General features: G+C 41.7%; 1 protein-coding gene across 2 annotated transcripts in view; it reads right to left on the minus strand.

Annotated features, from left to right (window-relative positions):
• Nucleotides 1–4,933: 4,933 nt before the first annotated feature.
• LOC100564439 (neuropeptide Y receptor type 2) overlaps nucleotides 4,934–26,816 on the minus strand; it is a 47,831-nt gene continuing 25,948 nt past the window's right edge. For both annotated transcript variants that reach the window (XM_062970289.1, XM_062970290.1), the window contains exon 2: nucleotides 4,934–6,591. In XM_062970289.1, the coding sequence (XP_062826359.1) occupies nucleotides 5,383–6,591 (1,209 nt within the window). In that variant the 3' untranslated portion in view covers nucleotides 4,934–5,382. The remainder of the gene's footprint in view (nucleotides 6,592–26,816) is intronic.

Consider the following 26,816-nt stretch of genomic DNA (forward strand, 5'->3'; position numbering starts at 1 on the left):
CAGGAGCTACTGGTGGCCAAAGATGCGGCAAGACATTCTGCGCTTTTGTGACAGCTGCGCCGTTTGTCAGCAGAGTAAGACGCCTGTTGGGCGCCCTAGAGGGTTGTTATCGTCTTTACCTGTTCCGGAGAGGCCATGGCAAATCATTTCCATGGATTTTATTTCAGATTTGCCTAAGTCTGGGGGTTATACTTGTATTTGGGTGGTGGTGGATTTATTTAGTAAACTGGCTCATTTTATTCCTTGTTCAACCATTCCGGCGGCCCCTACGTTGGCCTTACTATTTACAAAGCACATCTATCGTTTGCACGGAGCACCCGAGGTGATTATTTCAGATAGGGCTCCGCAATTTGTGTCACGCTTTTGGAAACACTTCCATGAGTGTTTGGGGACTAAGTTAAACGTGTCTTCAGCTTTCCATCCGCAAACGGATGGACAGTCGGAACGGGTTAATGGGCTCTTAGAGCAGTATCTGCGTTGTTTTTGTTTAGATCAACCCACGGCTTGGGTAAAGTGGTTACCGGTGGCGGAATTTGCTTACAACAATGCGGTGCACACGTCTAGTCAGCATACGCCATTTGAGCTAACTTATGGTTTTCACCCACGGGGAGGTGTGGCGCCGTCGACCAATGTGGTCTCTTCGGACCCTGTGTACCGCTCTTCGGAAATGGCTGCATTGCATGATGTTGCCCGTCGCTTACTGTTGGAAGCTAAGGCAACGCAGAAGACTCAGGCTGACCGCCACAGGCAGGCAGGGGAGGAGTTGGAAGAAGGGGATTTGGTGTGGTTATCTTCCAAACATATTAAACAGGCTGGGGGAAAGTTTGCGCCTCGGTATTTGGGTCCCTTTCCTATCGTTAAAAAGATTTCTTCTGTTGCGTTTCGTTTGCGTTTACCGTCTAGTTTAAAGGTCCATCCAGTCTTTCATCGTTCGCTGTTGAAACTTGATACCTCTAGTCGTCGTGGTGCTATAGCGGAGGGTATCACTGCCACTTCTCCGCCATCGGGGGAGGAGGCCTTTGTGAGAGGGGATAGTGTTATGATTGAGCCTCATGGCTCTGTTACTGACAGACGTGGGCGTAAGACTCCTCGAGAGTCAGATACTCTCGAGGAGCGAGAGAGAAAAAGACTGCGAGACATATTTGCAGCACCATCTGACGAGGAGTCTTTCGAAGGGTTTACGGAGAGAATGGAGGAGGGGCTGGTTAGCTCAGAGGAGGATGAGATGGATTGGACTCGGGTAAGGGAGGAAGTGGGTGCCACTGGCCATGATGGGACAGAAGATGAATGGGGACCTTCAGGATTAGACCCATGGTTTAGCTGGAGGGATGGGACGGGATCCACAGCTGGAGATGCTGTTGGGCGTAGTCAGAGGTGTTCCAGCTCTGACGAGGGAAGTGATGAGGAAACGCCCGGGTTAAGGAGGACAGCTGACAGTGATGAAGATTTGTAACTGGCATAAAATGGGGCTTGAGAGCAATTGCAAATTGCGTTGGGCAAGGTAATCTGGGCAAACGCTTGGGATCCGTGTGTGTGTGGGACGCTTCCCTGAAGACTTGTGTGCTTTCCTGTGCTGTGACGTAAGTTGATTGGAATCCAGGGTCAGACGGCGGGAGGGATTGTGTGGGCATTTGTTTGTGCAAACCTGTGCTTACTCTTATTAGCTTGACCTTCCGTCGTCTTCTTGACGGACGCCATCTCCTGCTTTGAGAACTCGGACTGAACTGACCACGGCTTGTCTTCCCCCCTTCTTGGACTTGGAAAAACTACAAACGTCTGCTTCTGGCTTTGATCTACGGAACGGAACTGGTCTACTCAACTGCTACAATCCTTGGCTGATTTACTCGTGTTGGAGATCCTGTCTGCTGTGTGTGTGGGGGAGCGACGCAAGTTACTCTAAGCACAGTGTTGGCAGCAGAGAGGAATCTGCTGCCAATTAGTTGCATTCTTTGTATCTTTTGTTCCTTGGCTTTCGTTTCGTTTATACCCAGGCTGAAGCAAGCAGTTTGTTTTTACCCGGATTAAACTCCGGTTTAATCCGGTTTATCTTTTGAACATTTACTTTTGCCCCTTTTTGCTCCTAAAGGCAAAAACTGCCTGGCCCTTGTGTTTTACGGGCATTTTTGAGTTCTGTAATCTAATAAACTCTGTTACTTTGAATCTTGTGGCGTTCTGTCCTTGACAGGTCTTGAGCTGCTCACTAAGCCAGAAAATAGATTTAAGGCTGAACGCAAATTAAGCCTTGCCAATATCGTATTGTATGCTGTAGACAAAGGTAAGATGCTATTATTAGTAGTACTAGTATTAGTATTCTGCTAGTGCTAGTGCCGTTTTAAAAGAGAAGCTGCTATACTACCTCTGAAAGAATTTTTTTCCACTCAACTGAGCAGCACAGGCTTCAAATGACACAAGTGACAAGATGTTAAGATTGCTCTGGTAATCAAGTCTCTTTTGATGGTGAAGTTAAAAATATGCTTCTCTAGCTGACACAGTCTCAAACTTTTTAAAGTAGTATGCTCAGTTCGATGCTTCCCCACCCCCTGCCCTTGTGTGACACCAGTAGAAAGCTTGTGTCATAGGATGAGATTGGGCTTCTTAGTGGACTTTGTTTTCTTAGATAAAGCACTGATGTATTATGGAATTTTTTAAAATCAGTGCCTTATTTGCATTAAAAAGAAATGGGAGAGCATGCTGCATACGGGAGACAAGCTGTATATGGTGGCATTCCTATTTTCAGTGGCCAAATGGCCCTAGTCCAGTGGTTCCCAACCAGGTGTTTTGGCTTACAACTCCCAGAAATCTCAGCCAGTTTACCAGCTGTTAGGATTTCTGGGAGTTGAAGGTCAAAGTATCTGGGGACCCACAGGCTGAGAATCACTGCCCTAGTCTAATTCCACTCAGTGAAATTGTCGCTCAACTTTTACGAAAGTTTAGACAGATATGGATATGTGGTCAAGGCTTCCAATATGGGTTCTTTTCATTTGGGGGAGGCAAAGCCATGCATTCTGCAGCACTTTAATGACTTCTCCTGTGATCTTGTGGTGTTGTAGTCAGTTCATATGTGAAATAAATGTATTGCTACTTTTTTGGGAAAGTATAAAATTCATTGTCAATGAATGTCTTAGGAACATCAAAAGAGCCATACTGGATTGGCTCACATTGGCCAGGTGAAGCCCACAAACAGGACAGGATGGCAACAGCAGCCACATGCCACATGCTCACCGTCCTCATGAAATGAAATTCAAAGGCATACTTTCTCTGACACACGAAGTTATAGATCATCATCATGATATGTAGTTGCCATTGATAGCCTTATCTTCAGTGAATTTGTTTAGCCTTAAGCTGCCCAATTCATCAATGCCTTAAGCTGCCCTCACCGAGTCATCAATGCAGCTTATCAAGCAGTACTTCCATCTTCTGTTTCATAGTCTAGCTTCATTGAATGATCCTGGATTCTAGCATTATGAAAAATGGAGAATAATGTTTTCCTAGAGTCTCTTTTTACACTGCATATAAATGTATGCACCTTTATAACTTCAAATATTAAAGCTTGGAAAGTTACTTTCTATAACTGAATTGCTGTTTCAGTTCCTAGGCCTGAAAAACAATTGGAAGCCAGCAGGGTACATTTTTAAAGAATGTAATGTTTAACTTCCCCACTTCTTGAAGGTGGAAAATGCACCCTTTCTCCTGTCCTTATTATTGTCCCCTGTACACCCAGCGCACGAGGTGGCTTCCCACAGCATTGCATGAGAACTTGAACCATGTGAAATACCTCCTACACAATTCAGTAAGGCTTTCTTATAGTTATAATAGTTAAAATAGTTACAGTTGCAAGAAACATAATAATGCCTCATTGCTAACAATCATGATATAGCTCGGGTGAGATTACTTTCATAAGTAGAACTGGATGGAGGATGTGCCTAAATACCGCACAAGTACCAGATCCTCTCTGATTTTGCAAGCTAAGCAGAGTCAGCTCTGGTTAGTGTTTGGATGGGAGTCCACTAGTCAATACTGAGTACTGTAGAGTATATTTCAAGGGAAATGTCCGTGTGTGTGTGTGTGTGTGTGTGTGTGTGTGTGTGTGTGTGTATTCCTTCTTCCACAGCCTCTTGAGTCACTTCCACCTGCAATGAATATTTTAAGCTTAAAATAAAAGCTATAAGTCAACGAACTTTAAATTCCGTAAGCTGTAGTTTTTCTCTGGCCCATTTTTCAAAGGATGTATACAAAATAACATATTTCACACACTCCACTTCAAATTTGACTTTGGGACAACACAGTACAGGATTCCTGCATGTTTCACATATCTCCATCAGGAATGTATGTTTTTAAAATGATGATTCATAATATATTTTAAAAATAACATATGCACCTCACTATAATTCCCTCTGAAATTAGTATTTTTATCTACTGTAAGGCAAAATTATCAATGTATCCTGGTGAGTGGAGATAAAAATGACAGGCACTGTATATTCATCACTTGGGAAAGGCAGTGTGGGGTGAGAGAGAAATGGCCAGTAATAAAGGTGAAGCAAAGATTTCTACCCAGAAAATCTGAGTATGTGTCACATTAAAAGGTAATAGGATTTTAACAGTTCTCTTTGACTTGGAAGAAGAGCACAAACAGACTGACTGAGGCACTGTTTTGAAATACCGTTATCAGTAGCTGCTATCAGGAAAAGCTGCCATTAAGTTACAGAATTGTAGCATCAAAGTTTTCATTTATGCCTAAATAAGCATAGTGGCCATTAGTCAGGAAATTTAGAGTTCACTATTTTAAAGAAGAACATCTATTTAATCCATGTGCCACACACCTTCTGCCTCCTAATTATTTGTATACCTATCAGAAAATTCCCATAATATAACACTAGGTCTAGGAATGAAAGAATACAACTCTGGGATAAATACAGAAGAACAGACAAAGTGGTCAATTAAAAGAATATACAATTTAATATGTACCTTACAACCCTATATTTTGCCAATATCAATACAGATATTTCCATTCCTACTGGATGCCTAAAGCAGTTGAGTAATCTTGTTCTCTCTTCCAGAGAACAGTAGGGCTAAATTGTTACACAAATTAAAGCACCCAGTATACAACATGTTTTCCACTGTTTATGTTAACAGGCAACAGAGAACCTGAGGCATGGCTTAATTAACTTGCTTCATGAAACATAATGGGCAGCACATGAGGTACTTTGGATAGACAGACAAAGTGCTTGTGCTTGGCTATGATACTGATAGCATTTTGGCAATACAACACATTTTTTTACTTTTAGGAAAGCCATGAGTTCCTTAGTGGATGTTACTCCTTAGTGGTGGATGTTACTCCTTAGTGGTGTTCCAGCCCCTATACGAGGATGCAGCTTTGGTTTGTTAAACCTGTGTTGGTAGCTGTCCATTGCCTGTTGAGTGCTTGATGCTCCCATTCAAGGTGGTGGCTCTGAACGTGTAGGACCGACCTCTGATGGATCCTTCAGTATACAGTCTCTCTGGTTTGTTTTGACAGCGGAAAAACATGAGGAACCCATTCCGGTAGTTTTTGTTCATCCAGCCATAGAGTAAAGGGTTAGCAAAGGTGGAACACATAGCCACAACATGAAACACTGTGTAAAGGAGTTTATAGTCATGGAAGTTGAGCACCAGATCTAAGTCAATAGCAAGCTGAAACACGTGGAAAGGGAGCCAAGAGACTGCAAACACTACTACCACCATGACTAGCATTTTTGTGGTCTTTCTCCTGCGGCAGTGACTGTCATTCCTAGCAGTGGGACTTATGTGGCTTCTGAGCTTGAACCATATCCTGATGTAAGCATAGCAGATGATGGAAAGTGGGAGAACATACTGCAAGAGGAGCATGGACAAGCTGTATATGGTGGCATCCCTGCTTTCAGAAGGCCATTTCTCTGAGCAGACAGCTATTCTGAGATTGATGGTTGGGATTTCTTCAAATCTATACTCTCGAAAGATGGCAAGTGGACTGGCTAGAACGGCAGCAACCAGCCAAGTAATAGCTATGATGGTGAAGCTGATCTTCTTGGAAATCCTGCTGTCTAAGTGGAAAACAATGCATCTATACCTGTCCAGAGCAATAACAGTTAAGGTTAGGGTGGAGACATGAACACTTAAAGCTTGAGCATAGGACACCAAATGACAAAGCACAGCCCCAAACTTCCATTCATCCAAAAGAGTGTAGGCCAGGGTGAAGGGCAAGCAAAGTGTGTCCACCATTAAATCCGCCAGCGCTAGGTTAGCTATGAAAAAGTTAGTTACGGTCCTCATAGTTTTGTATTTCACGATCATGTAGATGACCAAGGAATTACCAATGAATCCCAGAAGAATGATTAAGGAGTAGGCAGCTATCAGTATGACCTGGACACCCAAGATTTTGGTGCTGTCCATCATAGCATCATTGGATCCTTGGAGTCCCTCACTTGCAGTGACAAGGCTCTTTGTGTGCCAGCCAAATAACTTTTTATCCAAGATACGCTCATCCACAATGATGGTGTTGTTGGCTTGATCAAGCAGCCCCATGTCTTCTTGTGCTGTTTCTTTTGTATTCAGGGTGATGGTTTGCAACTTTCTCTGTGAAAAACAAGACAAGAACAAACTTGAAAAAATCATGCCATTGTAGTAGGGGTAAAGCCTTTAACATTTCTGTTTAGAGTGACATATGTAAAATAGTGTTTCAGACTAAGACCCATCTCTAAAACCCTACCTTGATGTGGAAATGAATTTTGGTGGTTTACATACACATCAATTCTGAAAGCAAAGGCTTACCCAGCTAGACCCCCATTTTATTGTATCTGCAGAATAAACTTAATATTGACAAAAATATTGCAGTTGAATGATTAAAGCAGCAACCAAAATAAAGTAATTTATTTATCTTGCAAATTCTATTTATTTTATATTTAATGGATTAAAAAGATTCCAACAAATGCCACGCTGATGCAATCATCTAAACCATATATCCTATTTATCTATTAAGAAGGGCAAGCCATTAGCTTATAGTCTGCTTCCTCATCTAGTTTCTGGTGACCTTGACTCTGTTTCTCAGAATAATGAAATAAAAATGAAGGATGGAAAGGAAAACATATAAATATATAAATTGATAAAGGGAAAGTATTAAATAAATCTTTGCCCACAAGTAGTGACTATGGCTGCAATTCTCATCTCATACCATTTTGTAGAGCATTTCCTAAAGCCTTGGCACTCTGGCTGGGTTTACTACTTAACAGATGGGGAATATATAGAGCTACAACTGGCTGCATTGGCTGGAAGAACCTGGGAAATATAGCCTAAAGAAGTCACTTCTCCAGACTCTGCCAGCCCTATAAATTTTGTAAGACAGATGGGTTTAGGAATTGCCATTAAAAGTTCTCAAAATACCTCAATGTCCCTCTCGAACAATATGAGAAATTTAAAGCATCCACCTTGCTCCATATATATATATGAGAGACAAACTTAAGACGGGTATCAAACATAAGATCCAGGAGCCCTATGCCCTTAAGAGATCCTGCTGTGGCTTACAGACTGCCTCCAAAAAACAGAATTATTACTTAAAAGGTAATTTACTGGATCTTCTCCTGGATTGTAAAACTGGAATCCTTGGGCCAAAAGAGATAATTTTAGGGTTCGACTGGACGATACATTTAGAAGAAATGCTCCCTCAAATAGTGAAAAGCATCTGTTTGCTTTAACACATGATGGTGCCCACCGCACCCACATATCTTGCATTTAGTGTGGTTTGTCTTGTATTTGGTCCTTGGAAGGTAAACACAGATTTATTTTGCAAGTCTTTCTATTGAAGCACATATTTCTGAGGAGATGTAACAAATGTTGATAGTAAACCCATATCCTCCAATGGACTTGATTGCTTCTATCATGTTGTTTAACTGTTTTTAAAATGTCTGAGTTCTCTTCCTATTTCCTCTCTTTGTCCTTAGTTGTAAGCCTCTCTGAGTCCCCTCGAAGAGATGGGGCAGGATATAAATAATTTCTTGTTGTTTTTGTTTTTGTTGTCAGTTTACTTCTGTTGATGCTAACTGAATTCAAAATGAAAAACCAACTTGCCCTAACTTAACTCAGTGGGGAGAGATAAGAGGAAGGGGCAAAATTTTGCCCTTCCCAATAAACTTGGGCAAAAGCAAACTGGTTCTAGTTTGTCTGTTCTTCCTCATTAATAACACTGGCCATCTTGACTACACTTCAGTGGTGACTGGCCATTTGTGGCCTGCTTTCCATCTGTGATATGCTAAAGGATATGCATAACTACATGATTTGACATCCACTCAGGGCTATTCGTTCATGCCACAACCAGATCCTACAGATCTTTCACATGTACTCTAGGTATTTAAGAATGGGTTTGCAAAATATTTTTCCAGATTTTCTACCATTGCTTTATTATTTAAAGCATTTTTATTCCTCCCTTCAGTTTATAATTTTGTGCATTACTGATCCCTATTGGTGTGTGGATCACACAAGGCCAAATCAGAAGCAACTTAATTTTCTTACATTTTACTTTACTTTACTTTGTTTAAAAGTAGTTATTTATCTCAGGGCCATAGTGGCATAACATAGGGATAGGATTGTATGACTGTGTTGACAGAAATCAAGCGGGTTACATGCATGAGCGGTCTTCTCTAAAGACTTAACTCCATACACAGTTACTGTTTCATTCCCAATGCCAGACACAGTTTCTAATTTTACAGCTTCCATTAAGCTCCATCATCATAAACGTCCATTAAGCTCCATCCCTTGAGCTTCTAAATAATAATTACCTCCTCCTACAGCTCTTACAGCCTCTTCTCCCTCACTTATGGAACGTTCTCATACATTTGCTCTGACCAGTCTGTCGTAGCTTGAAAAAAGGTGCTGTGAACCTGAAAATATGGTGATTGTACGTCTATGTTTGTCTCCAGGCAACCTGTTTTATTTCTCTCAAAAAAAAACTCTTACAAATTTCACATGCCAAACTCTTCAAAAACGTAGTCATGAGCAGTCACTGACACTGGTGAGATGACCTGCAAATAACTGGTTTAAAGGCAGGGGTGGAAAAGGTGCACTTGGAACAGAGCATTTATCCTGAATTTATAGCAGCTCTCTTAATTATGTTTGTCAAATGCACATTGTGGTTCTTTAAACAAAGGGGGAATGGCTGGCCAGACAATTAGCGTTGAGGGGTTTGTGTTTTAATTCATGATAAATTACCCTGGTGCTTGTTTACCAGTTGGAATAACAAACTTCATAATACCCTTTACTGCAAGAATTCAGACTGGCCATTAAACTATGTAATAAATTCCCTGGATTCATCTTAAACGTTTTGCCACATTTCTCTGCTCTGGATGTGCATGTCCTGGCTCTCAGAAGAGTTTAGCACACGAGGCCAGCAAATCACAATTACAGCAGGATAACAGCAATACTTATCACATGGAGTTGTCATTCTCTGTTGTTCTTCCAGTGGGAGACTATTGGAAGTAATTTCTTCAAAAGGAGGTAATCAACTGATTATTTATTTTTGTAAAAGAAATGCTTTGCAGCCTGTCTCCCACCAAAGGAGTGGCAAGAGAGGAGTGATACCATGTGATAAGTCCCACCCAAAGTTGCTGTAATTTGCCTGCCCCATATAATAAGCTCCAGAGTCTGGGATGGTAATTTAGGCAGCAATTATAATTGTAATGAATATCACTTCATAGTAGTGTGAGGATAAAGGCTGATATTTTGCCTTTATCATTGTTCCCAAGAAAACCTATGTTCACTCACATGCTCCTTGGGCAACGGGAGTACCACTGACTCCTAAATTAAATAGTAACTTATCACATAAAATCTGATGATTTTGAGATAAAAGGTCAGCAAACTATAGTTTGCTAACTAAGTACACTTTGCTCTGATGTGGAACTCTTTAAGATGAGCAATCTGAGGGTCAGGATGAACCATATTTGACCTTGGGTATGGCAGGCTTTTTCTGCTATCCTACCCTTGCTATCTAGCACGGGGATATCTCCATGCTTGAGGGAAAGAAATAAATTGTACGTTGAAGTGTAGAACAATGATTGAGTTTACTCCCTTTTTTTAGCAGCTGCATATCAGTGTGAGAAATAATCCTTCCATCATTACGATCAGTAGATATCAAACTGAGCCTGTGGATGCAGTACTTTGCCAACTCAAGCTGGATACATTTCAATTTTATTGACAAACTGTTCACACTAAAAGGAAAAGACACCACAGCACGCCCTCAGTTAATCATGGAGAAGCCATAAGGGAAGAACATCATTATTTCTCATGAGCAAAACCAAGTATAGATATGCTCAAATGGATAGTGTAGGGTAGGTTCAGAGGATCACCAACATCTACATTAGATATGACAATTTTTTCCACCAACAATTGATCTTTCTTGATTACTCTAAACGGTTCTGGCCCAATCTACTTGTCCGAACGTATCTCCTCTTATGAGCCAGGAAGATCCCTGAGGTCATCTGGAGAGGCCCTGCTCTCAGTCCCGCCTGCCTCACAGGCGCGGCTGGTGGGAACGAGGGACAGGGCCTTCTTGGTGGTGGCTCCCCGGCTATGGAACACCCTCCCCAGAGATATACGGCAAGCCCCAACCCTTTTGAGTTTTAGAAAAGCCTTAAAAACATGGCTTTGTGCCCAGGCTTTTAATGAATAAATGATAAAGACGACCCAGATTGTTATATGGATAAAGTTGGAGGATATTGGACGAACGGATTTTAAACACGTTTTATGTTTTATATTTTATACTGTATTTAATTGGTTGTATTTTTTATATGTTGTTGTTTTTAATGATGTATCGGCATCGAATTGTTGCCAATTGTACGCCGCCCTGAGTCCCTTCGGGTGAGAAGGGCGGGATAGAAATATTTGAAATAAATAAATAATGAATACTCAAATCACAAACATTTGGTATATGGACAAGTTGACACCACACAAGATCTACTATGTTATTAGAGCATTTCAAAATGTCTTATATACCTTGGCCCCATCATTAATTAAAATGGAGACTGTAGTCATGAAATTAGAAGCCATTAAGTCTTGGAAAGGCAGCCATGAGAGATCTTGATAAGATCCCGAAGTATGTGTGTGTCAAGTCTTCTTGTTCTCTTTCATATTTACTGAAAATCTGCTTTCCCTCAATATTGGAACCCAGAGCAGTTCACAGTCTTAAAAAGCAATACAATTAGTAAAGGTTACAATTAGTGACTCTGTGGGTTGGTGCCCATCTCCATTTCTAAGCCGAAGAGCCAGCGATGTCCGTAGACACCTTCAAGGTCATGTGGCCGGCATGACTGCATGGAACGCCGTTATCTTCCCGCTGGAGCGGTACCTATTGATCTACTCACATTGGCATGTTTTCGAACTGCTAGGTTGGCAGAAGCTGGAGCAACAGCGGGCACTCACTCCGCTCCTGGGATTTGAACCTGGGACCTTTCGGTCTGCAAGTTCAGCAGCTCAGTGCTTTAACCCACCAGGGAAGAATTAGAAACATATAAAAAGTAAATGTTAGAATTAAACTCACTAGAGTGTTAAAACAATTCGGTTCTGAATAGAAGGGGGGGGAAAGCTCTGGAAATGGTTCATATAAAACAATGCAGCATCCCGTAACTCATTCTTTGAAAGCTTTCTGTTTTGAAAGCATGTATGAATATTGTCACTAGTATGTAATAGCCCTCCAGGCATTTGGAAGTTGCCTTCTAGGGGCAGAAGGGACATGAAGTTGTGTGGGGAGAACATAACACCTTTACTACAATAAGATAGGCTCCTGGTTGTTGTATTAAACATGCGGTGTAGGTTTATTCTACTTGTAGCCACGAGAGCCTTTCCTTGACTGCCATACTTGTCTTGAATGTCCCCATTGCTTCAAATTGACGAGCCATCATAATACCATAGTAGTTTAGCTTCTCCCATTCAAGCAGTCTCAAATGGGCAAAGGCTAGACAGTGAGCAATGTGTGAAAAATTTCCCCTTTAATTATTCTCCCACACTAAACACCCACTGCTGCAGAGGGCTAATGCTTCACTTTCTAAAAGCCAGCAGTCAGATAATTGTTGGGATATAATTACTGCTAGTAATGTGACTTAATTGATTTTGTTAAGGCTAATGTTTCAGAATTAATACATTCCAGAAATAAAGCAAAACAGTACTGCTGTTCATAATATGAAAACTTAACTAAAATGCTAAGACTTTTTTTAAAAAAATCTTAGCATTTTGAAATACTTATATTTGTATACATTGAATAAGGTATTGGGGGGCAGGGAGTCTAGTCACATGTCCAGAGCCTATAGAGTTTTCTCTCAAGGAGAAAAATGCAGCAATAAACCAAACAAAGTAACTGTTGGGAAGAGAAGCATTGATTTACAATCTTGACTATATTTTACCCCTGCAAAACGTCTATGAGACTAGAAGTGAACATCAGCTAATGAATGGTGTTCCTCGGCTTTATTTCTTTAGCAGAAACTTTGATAATAGAGGTAGAAGGAACATGGAAAGAACAGGGACGGGCTTCAACATAACAAAACAAGAATGCAACATATTTAAGCAAGCTTTTTATTCAGAACTAACATGCACATCTACCTATCTTCTATTTATATCTATATCTATATCTATATATATAATAAAAGTGAAATCGGAGTATGTATCAGCGTTTTGATTGGCCTGGCGGAATATGTGCTCGCATTTTGATTGGCCTCGCAGAATATGGATCAGCTTTCTAATTGGCCAGCCGGAATATGGGCCAGCTCTGATTGGCCACCACTTTCACAGGCCACTGGGATCGCTGAGGGAAAAACTACTACCAACTGGCTTCGTTCGGCCTACTTCTCTCCTCAGAACGATGCTAGCTCTGGGAGAGTTCACAGCCTCGGCCTACACTTTGGTAGCCTCGGCTTACACTTTGGTAATCCAAAACACCACTGCCACCACCAGAAAGGCCGGACCTGGACCAAACCTGACACACATCACCCCATGAACCCACTGACAACGGATGGCCCCCTTTGGCCCCTCTGCTGACATGTTTAAGGCCTTCCAGGCTGGCCCCTCGCTGTTAGGCCGAAAAGGAAGACGCCATCTTGCCTCAGCTTTCAACTTCTTTGTAAGGCCCTACTTGCCTCAAAAGACAGCAGAGAACATTGTTATTATCTGTTTAACGATATGCTTATGAACACTTCTAGCCCCCAAAGCCCCAATCCAAGCCTCCTTTGATCATTTTGCTAACACGTTTCAGGCCTTGCAGCCTGGCTCCATTGTGCTAGGCCGCAAAAGAGGCAGCCATCTTCCCTGTTCCACATGGTTCCAAACAGAGCAGCTTTTGCCTGTGTCTTTTGGATACAGCACTCTCCTTCAACAAGGTAAGGCGGCAGTACGTAAATACTATTCACAGCAGACTAAAGAGAAAATAATGACTATCTTTTTATTCTTTCCTTTTAAGGATCGTTTACTCCCCCCCCCCCCCCCCCCAGTTTTTACTGAGGCAAAAAACTACCACAGAGCAGGCTTTGGCCTACTCACTCTAACAGGCCTGACACATACAGTCCCCATGGCCTACTATACATCCGGGCCCTGTTTGGAGTGGGATGGACCATGGATGATGGACTTGCATATGGGAGTTGTAGTTCACCAGCCCCACTGAACCCTGCTATTTCTTATTTATACTACTATTGCTTGACATTTCTTTTATGTTTTATTTATATGGTGGATGTTAGCACGTGGCTTAATGACCTTGCAAGCCACTTTGGGTCCATTGCAGAAAGGCGGGGGAGAAATATCAGAATTAAATAAATACATAAATAAATAAATGTCTCAATGGTATGTATGGTTGGAATGACCTTCTGTCGGGAGGGCTTGAATGGTCTCTTCCTTTGTGGCAGAAGGGGCTGGACTGGATGACCTTCAAAGACCCCTTTCAAATCTAGGACTCTATCTCCCAATCGTATGTATGACTGGATGGCCATCTGTCAGGAGGGCTTGGATGGTGTCTTCCTTTACAGCAGAAGGGGCTGGACTGGATGACCTTCAGAGACCCCTTTCAAATCTAGGACTCTCTCTATCTCCCAATCGTATTTATGACTAGATGGCCATCTGTCAGGAAGGCTTGGATGGTGTCTTCCTCCATGGCAGAAAGGGGTTCGACTAGATGGCCTTTGGGGCCTTTAAACCAGGCATGGGCCAACTTGGGCAGGTGTTTTGGACTCCAACTCCCACAATTCCAGAGAGCCTACCCCATGATGCGCTTTATGTCCTGGTGCCGTTTGCAGGATGATGAACCATGGGTGATGGGATATGTAGTACTTTCAATCGCTACGATTCCCACAGACCACTGCGATGCCCACCAGTGACGGAACTGGACCAAATTTGGCACACAGATGGGACATGCAGTACCTTCACTCGCTTCTGGAGACCACAGCAACTGCTACATATGACAGAACTGAACCAAATCTGGTATATATATCCCAAATGACACACTTTATATGTTGCAGCAGTTTGGGGGAGGATGGACCAAGGACGATGGGATTTGCAGTACCTTCATCCAATTCACCTCCCACAGGCCACTGTGATTCCCATGAATGATGAAACTGTACCATACTTGACACACAGGTGCAATGTGGCCCCCTTTACGCCCTGGTCCAGTTTGGCGCAGGATGGGCCATGGATGATGGGATTTGCAGTACCCTCACCCAATTCACCTCCCATGGACCATTGTGATACCCATGAAAGATGAAACAGTACCATACTTGACATACAGGTGCAATGTGACACAATTTATGTCCTGGTGTGGTTTGCAGGAGAATGCACCAAGGATGATGGGATTTCCAGTACCTTCATCCAATTCACCTCCCACAGACCACTGTGATGCCCATGAATGATGAAACTGTACCAAACTTGACACACAAGTGCAATGTGGCCAGCTTTAAGTCCTCCTGCCGTTTGAGGAAACAACTGACCAGGGAAGATGGGATTTACAGTACCATCACTCACTTCCTCAGACCACTGCAACCCACACCAATGACTGATCAAGATCAAACTTGACACATTGCGTCCCCATGACCTACTTTACATCCTGGCGCTATTTGGAGGGGGATGGACCATGGACTTACATATGGGAGTTGTAGTTCACCCATACCAATTGAAGACAACTGACACTGGATCGAGACTAAACTTGGAACAAAGGCAAACAATTCCATTCTCAAATAACCCGGGCACCGCCGGGCCCCCAAGCTAGTACATAATAAAAGTGAAAATGTGTATGTGGCACAGGTGTCCACTTACACAGACTCCTGCCTCCACAAACAGCTATAGTTCCCACTGAGCAGGAGACACCCATGGCCCTCCCTCCAAGGAACACTGCAGGTTATAGTGAGCTCCATGAACATGTAGCCCAAACCCTGCTAGTGTCCTCCACAAACACCATTCTGCGCCCCCCCCCCAACTTTCATGCTGGGACAATTTCATCCTAGTTTTTCTGTTTTTCCTCCAGAATGTACATCCCAGGGTTCCTTAATTTGCATGACCCCCACCCACTGCCTCTCCCTTAGCCCTTTCCTACCCTTTCCAATAGCACAGTTAACAGAGGAATTGATCAGCAATTGTACAAGAGGTTTGGGGACTTAATTCACCATGATTTATTGGAGTTGTACTCAGGGCCATAGCCAGAAAAAAATTCAGGGGGGGGGGGGGGCGGGGGAGAGAGAGAGAGGTTGAAACCTTTTTTTTTTTTTTTAGCGAATCATGAAGTTCCATAATGCAAAATAATTTAGAAATCATGTAGTTCCATAACGCAAAATAATTTAGAAATCGGGCTCCATTGATAAACTTCAGTGGACACTCAAGACACATAAATTTCAGTGGACACTCATTGGGATTTGGTTAAACCAGTTAAAATTCATGAGTAAATCAGTTTTTTTAATTTAAAAAACCTGAAAAATATTGGGGGGGGGGGGGAGTTGAACCCCTAACCCCCCCCCCCCCCCCATGGCTACAGCCTTGGACTTGACCTATATCCAGAGAGCACTGTGAATCCAACCAACAATGGATCTGGACCAAACTTGGCACAGAGAAGCCCTATGACCAACTGAACATACTGCAGGGGTTAATGGAAATGGACCTTGATTTTGGGAGTTGTAGTTCACCTCCATCCAGAGAAACGGAGACCCACACCAAAAATGGACTGTGACTACACTTGGCACAGAGAAGCCTAATGACCAGCTGAACATAATGCAGGGGTTTAGGGAAATGGACCTTGGTTTTGGGAATTGTAGTTCACCTGCATTCAGAAAGCACTGCACCCAACCAACATCACATCTGGAACAAACTTGCACACAGACCCAACATGGCCAACTGTGCATACAGGCCTGGTTTAGGGGTGATTGACCTCGGATCTGGGAGTTGGAATTCATCCTTATCCAGAGACCACTGAACCCAGCCAATGACGGATCTGGACCAAACTTAAGCGATATTACCTAGCATCCCAAAACAAACAATGCCATCTTCTAATAACCCAGGCACCGCTGGGTCCCCAAGCCAGTGTGAAATGAAACAGCCAGATGAGGTAGGTTTTACACAAGAAAAGTAAAAATATTTCTTACTTTCTATTGATCACTTGAAAACTGCTTCCAAAATGCATTTCAGGATTATTTTCTTTCTATTAACCCACTTTTCATCCTATTTTGGTAGCCAAATTTGGTGGCTAGGGTTGCTAGTAAGAAAGGCTAAACTACTTTTCCCCGTTTTTCTGATTTGGTCTTCAAACGTGCCTAGTACATTATTGTGGAGACAGCCACTTAACTTGCCTGTTGCACATAAGCATACACAGAATCCTACTCATTCCCAGATCAAGTGTTATTGAATTGTTTAACGGAGAGGCAGGAGAGGGCACTTCATCTAGAACAGTGGTTCTCAACCTGTCTCCAGATGTTTTGGCCTTCAACTCCCAGAAATCCTAACAGCTGGTAAACTGGCTGGGATTTCTGGGAGTTGTAGGCCAAAACACCTGCAGATTCACACGTTAAGAACTACTGATCTAGAAAGAAGACAAGAAGGAATGTTGGGATGGTCTATAAAAAGACTGTCAAAGGGAGGATATTTGTCATTGATTTTGTTAACAGGAGGGATGCATAGATTAATTTGTCTGTACATTTGCCTTTTTTATGCTTATGTTTTTCTTCCCCATTAGGATAATAACCAGCTAGTATAATAGCAAATGATAATGTTTGTGCATTTCCCATATTGTTGCTTGGTGTTTGTGGGCAGATTTTTGATCTGATCCAACATAGATTCTCTTATTCTCAGAAGTTAAGGTGACACTGAAAGCAGAGCTGGTCAACTCACATCATGCCAGATTAACCCCCTGAAACTCTATCAATACTTAAAGTTTATCATGTTGGGCAAATGTGCTCATCGGTGGGATTAAGTGTGCTCTCCAGCTACAGGATGAATTACAACTCCCACCATGGTGGGCAGTCCTGTCAAATCCCTCCAGTATGTTCAGTTGGTCATGGGGGGGTTCTGTCTGCCAAGTTAGGTCCAGGTCCATCATCAGTGGAGTTCGGAATGCTCTTTGATTGCAAGTGAACTATAAATCTCAGTACCCACAACTAACACATGTCAAGGCCAATTCCACCCCAAATCCACCAGTATTGAAATTTGGGCATATTGGGTATGTGTCAAATTTGGTGCAAATTCATTATTGTTTACATTCACAGTGCTCGCTGGATGTAAGTGAACTATAATTCCTATAAATCAAAGTGAATTCCCCCCCCCCCCCCAAAAGCTCTCCAGTATTTTTCTTTGGTCATAGGGGTTCTGTGTGCCAAATATGGTCCAGGTCCATTGTCAGTGGGGGTCACAGTGCTCTGACTTGCTGTAGGGTGAACTACAATTTCCATCATGTGGAGTCAATCCCCCAAACACCTCCAGTATGTTTAGCTGCTGTTCAGTTCTGTTCTGTTTGTTATGCAAACAGAGTTGAAAAGAGTAGAAAAGGGTTAAGGGAGATGCAGTGGGTGGGGTCATGTAAATTCCACACCAATGGAGAGAGTTAGAACCACTGTAATGTTTGTGGTAGAGGAAACACGTAAAATCTAGGATGAAATGGTCCCCGGACGAAAGTATTCTTTGGGTGGTGGGCCATTGGGTTTGGGGAGGACATTGGCAGGGTTTGGGCTAATGTTCATGGTGCTCGCTATAACCTGAAATGTCATTGGAGGGAGTGCTTTTGGTGGCTCCTCAGCACTATGGATTATAGCTGTTTGTGGAAGCAGGAGTCTGTCTGTGTAAGTGGGCACCCCAGCCACATACATACATAAATACATATTTTCACTTTTGTTATCTGTATAGATTAACCGGAGCTCTTTGGGGTTTCATATCTGAGACTTTTAACTAGAAAAAATGGAACCAAAGTTAAGACATTTTACATGTAAATCCAAGCTCTGTTACTGACATGTGGATTCTCCTCTTAAGCCATTGTGTCTCAGCCCCCAATATGCAACATTATGCTCAGTGAAGACATTTTGCTACCTAACGCAAAAGAGCAAGAGAATACTCCCACTCCATCCTACAGAAGTAGTTGAAACTTATTTCACCATATCCAGTGTGAGATCAACATGGAAACAGCTCTATGCTCCCATAGATGGAAACAGCCATGGAAGTTAGTAAGAACAGCTAGAAGTTTAATAAGAGGAATTGCCTCACTCTAGCTCAGGCATGGGCAAACTTCAGACCTCCAGGTATTTTGGGCTTCAACTCCGAGAAATCCCACCCAGCTTACCAGTTAATTGTAGGATAAATCCTAAACCCTGACTTCATAAAGCACAGATGAGGAAAGTGTGGGTTTTCTGATATTGTTGGATTGCAGCTCCTAGCACTCCTTACTGCAGACCACACTGGTTAGTGCTGATGGAAACTTCAGTCCAAGAAGAGCTACATCTTTTTCATCCTTGTTGTAACATCCTTGTTGTCCTATGTGGTCCTTTGACCTTTTTTCAGAGTGTAGGCTTTCAGGTATTGGTGGATTGCTATTTCTATAAGGGGTGGGATACACAGGCATCAGATGAGAAGTAAAAGACTAATTTGTGAAAGGTAAGCATAAGAATTTACAGACCACTGATTTTCCAGCGTTCTCGAGGATTTTGTTATCGTGTGCCAGGTAAGTACTGGTAAGTAGGCAAATGGGCAGAAGTTGCTAGAAGTGCTTTCTGATCACTGTACTTTATTTTAATATATGTTAGGAGCCTCTTGTGTCCAATAGTGTTAAGAAAGGAGGATTGAAATTAAATGGTTACTTTGTTCTGCTGTGGCTCATTGACCTCTTCTGTGACACAGATTTCAATTCCCATGTTTAGACCAGCTAAAATGCCCAGTTTTAATGCTTTACTTTTTTTACCTATTTTGGGCTGCATTCCCTTATTAATTCATCCACTTCATATTATTCAGGTCGAAAACTGATTTCTTGTTGTGAGAAGACTGAGGCAAAGAAGGTGTTGAATAATTCTGCCCTTTCCCTATCCTGTCAGCATTTCAACATCTTCTCCATGTAGAGGTCCTATTGTTCCTTTGTTCTTCCTTTTTTTTTCACTGTCATAACCAAATAATCCCTTTTTATTGTTTTTCAGCTTTCTAGCAAGCCTGAGCTTATTTGGCACTTTAGCCTTATGAGCCTTTTTCCTACATATGTTGGTTATTTGTTTGAATTTTTCTTTGGTGATTCCCCCCCGCCCCCTTTTAAATCTTAGCTCAGTTAAAAGTTATTTGGACATCCATTCTGCTTTATTTACACTTCTCCTTATTTTTTTCTCCTTGATGGCATTGTTTGCAATTATGCCTTCAGTATCTTACTTTTAAGAAACTCCCATCCATCATTAACTCCCTTCACTTTTAGTATTCCTGTTCATGGAAATCATGATCAGTATTTCCTTAAATTTCCTGAAATCAGCTCTCCTAAAGTCTAGAATGCATATTTGACTTCTCATACTACCTCATCAGATGGATTCCCCACCGTACGTCGCTTGCTGTCCCTTTTCCCGATGGAGACCATTACATGATGCATGCATACTTCTGAATAGGCTCCACTGGGAAAGGGGAAAGCAAGTTGCGTATATTGATGCTGCAGCAACACAGCAGACTTGACATGTTGCCTTCAGGACTATGGGGGCAAGCCAGGTGGTGACGCTTCCCCTCATGTGATGCGGTCCCTGGTAAGATGCACGATGCGGAGCATGGAGCAACAGATTATCCACGCCCCTCACCAGGATGCCAGGGATTCACCACAATGTGTAGTGAATCCATTGACCTTTGTGATGAGGTCCTTAGTTATCCCCTTCCTTTGTAACACAAACTCCAAGAACACATGGTTACTTCCACCTAAGAATCTTATCACTTCCAGTCCATTGACCAGGTTCTCAGTGTTGGTTAGGATCAGATCCAGAATAGCTAACACTGTTGTTGCCTCTTCTGCCTTCTAGACAACAAAATTTTCTACAAGGCAAGTGAGGAACTTGTTGGATTTGTACACTTGGCAAAGTTTGTTTTCCAACAAATATCAGAATAGTTGAAATCCCCCATTACTACTATATCACTTCTTTCTGCATGTTTGATCATCTGGTCAAGGAAGGCTTCATCCAGTTCTTCCATCTGGCTTGGAGGTCTGCAGTAGACTCCCACAATGACATCTTTTTCAGTCCTCATTCCCTTAATTCTTATCTAGTATTAAGAGGGTTTGAGAGGCTCTACAGTAGCTCTCGACCAGGTTTCCAGGATTAAAGTCTTGAATCTCTTCACAAGTGTAAATATTTTTACATATAATGCTACTCCACCCACCCTCTCCTGTTTGATCTATTTCTCTTATTTAAGACCTCCAAGCCCATGGGACATTCCCCTTAGCCGTTTATTTGAGATTATTGTCCTCACACTGCTTGGTACTTGTTTTGTTTGTCCAACCCTCTTTTTAGCCTTTAGTTATTCTCTCTAGGCCTTGATAAACTACTGTTCCCAAGGATATTGTCACCTTCCCCCACACAACCTAGTTTAAAGTCCACCAGTCTCTGAGCAAAAACATTCCTTCCTGGTTCTGTGAGGTGCAACCTATCCTGCACCAGTAGCCCATCTTCCTGGAAAAGGAGACCATGGCCCAGGAAGCCAAATTGTTCTTCCTGACACCATCTGTGGAGCCAGTCATTCACCTCTACTATTTTTCTCACCTTTCCTGAGCCATGTCATACAACCAGGAGGAGAGATGAAAGGACCACCTGTACATTAAGATATTTTAGCCTTCTTCCGGGAGTCTCAAACCCCTTTCTAATCTTTTGAAGACTACGCCTTCATGAAGACCAACATGAAAGGGGGGAGAGTCAGTGGGTTTGATGAGTCTTGTCAGCCACACAGTTATTTTTAATTATTATTAATTTTAGACACAAGTAGAGTAATACAAATCTCAATAATGAAATTCTACTTATATTTTCACTCAATATAATGTGTCTGGGAACAGATGCATCTTCAATTTGAATATTATTTGAATCGATAGATAATGAAGAGAGTGTGTTTTAGTTCTTTATAATTTCTTTTCCCTTTTACTCTGGTTATCAGAGTTCCTCATTTCGAGTCACAATTCTTCTTACAACCTGTTCTGTATTTCTTCTTCCTTTCAAAAATATAATCCTGGAGCATACAGTCTGTTAAATAATCAAATCATTTTTTTAATTCCCATTTTCCTTGCTCTTTCCAGCCCAAGGCTATTGTTGCTTGGGCTGCTTCTATAATATGTTTTATGATATCTGCCCAAATGTTAGTGTTGCTCTTGTCCTCAAATTTTGAATAAAATACTCTTTTATTATCTCTACTTTTTGCCCTAATAGTTCTTCCATCTCTTTATTTTATTATAAAAATGTTTGCATCTTATCACAGTCCCACCATATATGCATAAAAGAGCCAATTTCGCTGCATTTGTGGCAACATAGTTTTGACAATGATTCAGTTATATGGGCTCATTTAAATGGGGTTTCGTACCATTTGGTCAATATTTTCCGTTGTGTTTCTCTGGTCCTAATAATGTTTAAAATTGAATTAATCCATTGTTTAATGTCTGACTCATTGCAGTTTTAATCCTCTTTCCATATCTCAACTAATGTTTGTTTCAGTTTATATTATTTTTTAACTATTTTTTTTATAAATGAAACCCATCAGGCCTTTCCCCTTCTCTAATTTTCTTTCAATATCTGATCAAAATCTGTTTCTCCTCCACTCTATAATCCTGTGTTTCAAACCACTCCATAACAGCCAAGTGCTTTGTCCACACTTGTCTTTTATCATATCCTCATCTTTAATTGTCCCATCTGTGTTTAAGAGGTCACCAATCAACCTCATTCTACTTTGCTTTAAAAAAAATATCATTTTGCCAAATATCTGTTCATTTTTATTATCTAATATCCCTACTGAGAATATATCTGTTTTATTTATTGGGAATTTATTTTACAATTTTTCCCAACATTCCATGGAGGAGATCATTGGACCCCCTTTAATTTATTTTAAAACCTTATTGTCTACCCTACTCATCAGGCACAGGCAGTGGTTCCAACCATTTATTGTTTTCTCAATTCTGGCCCATCATTTTGAATCATCAAGATGTAATTCTATCAATCTCGTTAACTGGCAAGCCTCAAAATAACTCTGCGAACTTGGGGCTCCCCATCCTCCATTTCCTTCTAAGGAATAAAATACTGAGTTGTTTGTCCCTACTAGCCAGTTATGTGGTGGATTTTTGCCCCAGGGAAACAGTCATGAAAGAACTGAAAGAACCAATAAAATGTTTTCATGATAACATGCTCTTGATTAAGGAGAAAGTACAAGACGGTCTTATGCTACTGGGTAATGCTAGATGGAAGAAGTCTGGAAAACAAAGAGGAATTTTACTTGCTGGTGCTATTATTGTAGCTATATCCCCAATTATATTTAAATGAGTTGGTATGATTGAAAAGCATGTGTCTACAGAGTGGAAGATATATGTCAGATTGGAAAGTTTGTGGCCCTCCACATGTTACTGAGTTGCTACTCCCATCATCTCTCAACACTGGCTGTGCAGGACAGGACAATAGAAATTGCAGTCCAGACATAGCTGAAGAGCTGCACATTTTCTATCCCTTCTGTATAACTAGGAGGTTCTGTCTAGTTACAGCTGAACACAAGCTGTACACCAATGAACTATTAAGCAGGACTAATTTTGCACAAGCACTGTGTCCATGATGCTGCATAGGTATCTACAGGGGGTTAGGACACAGCAAAGTTGGTGTTGGGTCATTCTTTCCTATACAATTTATGGGTTTTGATACAGATATGTATACATATCTTCCCTTGTTTCTTGTCAAGCTGAAACCATGGAATACAAAATTGCATGCAAATCATTGACATCAAAAGAGAAGGGATAGAATTATATAACAGCACTCGTGCTGAGACAGATGAAGTAAAGATGTCAGTGATGGATAAGGCAGAATCAGTAAGAACAAAAATTATGATTGCAGGTGCATAGGATATGAATACAGAGAATGGAGTCAAGTTAAATGAATTCTTTGTATTGGTTTTCACTGTCATCACTGCATAACAACTGAACCATTTTTCTCTCCAGGCAAAGTTCTAGGACGGTCTGTTAGGTGAAGAATTAACATATCATTAAGTCCAAATGACACACATTTGAGAGTTTATAAAGGGCTCCAGTGTAAAACTGTGGCTCTTCTAACAAAGTGAGAAGTTTGCTAGAAGAGCCTCATTGCAGGATTGAAGGACTATAATGTTGCTGGAATAAAACTCATTATTAAAATGGGAGCTGACAAGAGCCAGAAAATGACAGGTCAATCAGCCTGCTTTCTGTTCCAGGTAAATTGCTAAAAAGTGTTATGAAATATATAAAAGAACAAGATGTGCTGCAGAGAAATTAGCACGACTTCTGCAAAAGTAGCTTTTGTCTCACCATTTGGGGGGAATTCTATCAGGTTGCTGTATCTGAAAACATGTAGACTCAAGCTGGCAAAGTGCCACCCTTGTGAAATACTGTCGGACTACAACTCCTGGAAGACTTTACACCAGTGGTTCTCAACCTGTGGGTCCCCAGATGTTTTGGCCTTCAACTCCCAGAAATCCTCACATCTGGTTAACTGGCTGGGATTTCTGGGAATTATAGGCCAAAACATCTGGGGACTCACAGGTTGAGAACCACTGCCTTACACCATTTTAGCTCATGTTGAAAAATGATGAAACATGCAATCTAACAAAAATTTTCAGGGCAGCACTATGCCCATCCCTCTTTTAGACCAATGTAGGCTTCTCAGGTATTATTAGACTACAATTCCCCAGAATCCCTAACCTTACTGCCTGGGACTTTGTGGAAAATGACACAAAAATCTAACAACATCTGAGGGCTCAAAGTTCAGAACTATTCCAGAGGAGTAGCTATGGGGGAGGATGAAAAATAAGGAGGTTGCTCTTCTGACTAGGAGTCCTGCCCTCTCTTTCCAATGAATTTTCCCTTCACTCTGTAAATTTCTAAAACTTCAATAACTTGAAATGTCAATAACTTGAAATGTCAGTTGAATATTAGGAATGCAGTTCAGGCATCTAAATCAAAGGGAGGCACAGTTAGCAAGATAATACAAATACATTAAATATGAGAGTTCTAGGTATGAACTATTTTGAATGTTTCACCCACTGAAAGGCTGGAAATTTGGAAACTGAAGAAACAATTCATTCAGGAGGGGAGCTGGGGAAAAATGTCCTTATTTTGCTTATCCCTGTAGTTGAAGAGGGAGCAAGCTTGTTTTCTGTTGTTCAAGAAACTAGGACACAAAGCAACAAATTCAAACTATGAGAAAATAAATTCCATCAAAACATTACGGAAAACTTCCTAACAGTAAGAGGTGTTCAGCAGTATAATATGCTGCCTCAGAGTGTGGTAGAGGTTTTTAAGTTGAGGTGGCATGGCCATCTGCCAGGAGTGCTTTGATTGGGTGTTCCTACATGGCACTGGATGACCCTTGTGGTCTCTTCCAATTCTAGGATTCTATCATTCTATACCCATGAACACACAGTAGACACATTTGCTGTCATGTCTCATCAACTTTCTTCAGGAGCAAACAAAGTCCCTTTTGAAGAGGGACCCAATCACTGGTCTTGACCCATATGGAGACATAGGAGCCAAAGTGGATCCCAACCAACATGCTAAGACTGCTTTCCAAAACTCACTATCTTAGAAGTCTACAAAATTAGGTTGAAATGTTCTGCTCTCTCCTGTAGCTGCTCAAACCTAAACCAAGCCAGTATTAGTACTTTGTTGTAAACTGCCATCAAGTCAACCTATGGCAACCTCAATTTATGAATGAGAGATCTCGAAGTCATCCTCTCATTAACAGCCCTATCTAGGTTTTGCTGTTGCTTCCTTGATAGATGACCTCATCAGACAGGGCAATTTGCCTATCGTATGCCACTTGCCCTTTCACCATGGAGCCCATTACACGATGCACATCTACAGTAGAGTCTCACTTATCCAAGCTAAACGGGCCAGCAGAAGCTTGGATAAGCGAATAACTTGGATGATAAGGAGGGATTAAGGAAAAGTCTATTAAACATCACATTAGGTTATGATTTTACAAATTAAGCACCAAAACTTCATGTTATACAACAAATTTGACAGAAAAAGTAGTTCAATACGCAGTAATGTTATGTTGTAATTACTGTATTTACGAATTTAGCACCAAAATATCACAATATATTGAAAACATTGACTACAAAAATGGCTTGGATTATCCAGAGGCTTGGATAAGCGAGGCTTGGATTAGTGAGACTCTACTGTACTTCCAGCCAGGCTCCATGGTGAAAGGGGCATAGAAGTGGCTTCCTGTGTTACCTTTGAAAAAATTGGGGGGGGGGGGGGAGTCAGGAGGTGGACGCTTCCCCCCATGGGATGGGGCCAGCAGTGAGTCGGGAGATGTGGGGTGTGGGATGATGGGTTCTCCACACACATATTCCAGGACCCCACAAATTCGCCATGATGTGTGGCGAATCTCATAGCCAATGTGATAAGGTTCATAGTGCCCTTCCAAGACCCAGTCTTCTGACTGTAATCTCCATTCTAATTAATGACTGAGTCAAGGTATGGAAAATCCTGAGCAATTTCAATGTCTGCATTAAGTGCTTTAAAGTTATGTAAATCATCTGTGGGATAGACAAATCGATTTCTGCCCAGTCCATGTAACTTTCACATTTTTAAACTAATGCTCTGGATCTGTTTCTAATCTGTGGTTTTTAAAAGAATCCTCCCAAATACTCCTTGAAATAGAAACATTTGGATTTCTTTAAATTGCTAACATTTATATTGCTCATGCTTTTGGAGAAGTGCAAAACTGGTGAATAGCAATGTCTGATTCAATTACTGTATTAGTGTAAGATAGCCATGGGCAAACCCAGGCCCGTAGGGCAGATGTGGCCCCTTGGGCTCTTCCCTCCACCCCTCATCTGCCTCATCCCTCCTCTCAGCATGCGGATATGGTGGCCCATTGTACCCTCAGGCTGTTACAAGGACCAAGGCAGAGAAACGTGGCTGCCGAGAACTCGCCCAGCCTGAGAGAAGGACTTTCCCTCCAGGTGCCAACCAGCCCCTCGCACCAACTGTCCCCTGTGCCACCCCAGCACCAACTGTCAGGGTATTGTGCATTGTGAAATTTTAAAATCAATCTGGATTCAGCAATTATGGAGTTAATGAGAGTCTGCTATGATTGATGTATCACAGGACCAATGGGGTCAAGTGTGTTTTGACCGGGACTTAC

This window comes from Anolis carolinensis, chromosome 2 (assembly GCF_035594765.1).
Source record: "Anolis carolinensis isolate JA03-04 chromosome 2, rAnoCar3.1.pri, whole genome shotgun sequence".
In the NCBI taxonomy this organism is placed as follows: domain Eukaryota; kingdom Metazoa; phylum Chordata; class Lepidosauria; order Squamata; family Dactyloidae; genus Anolis; species Anolis carolinensis.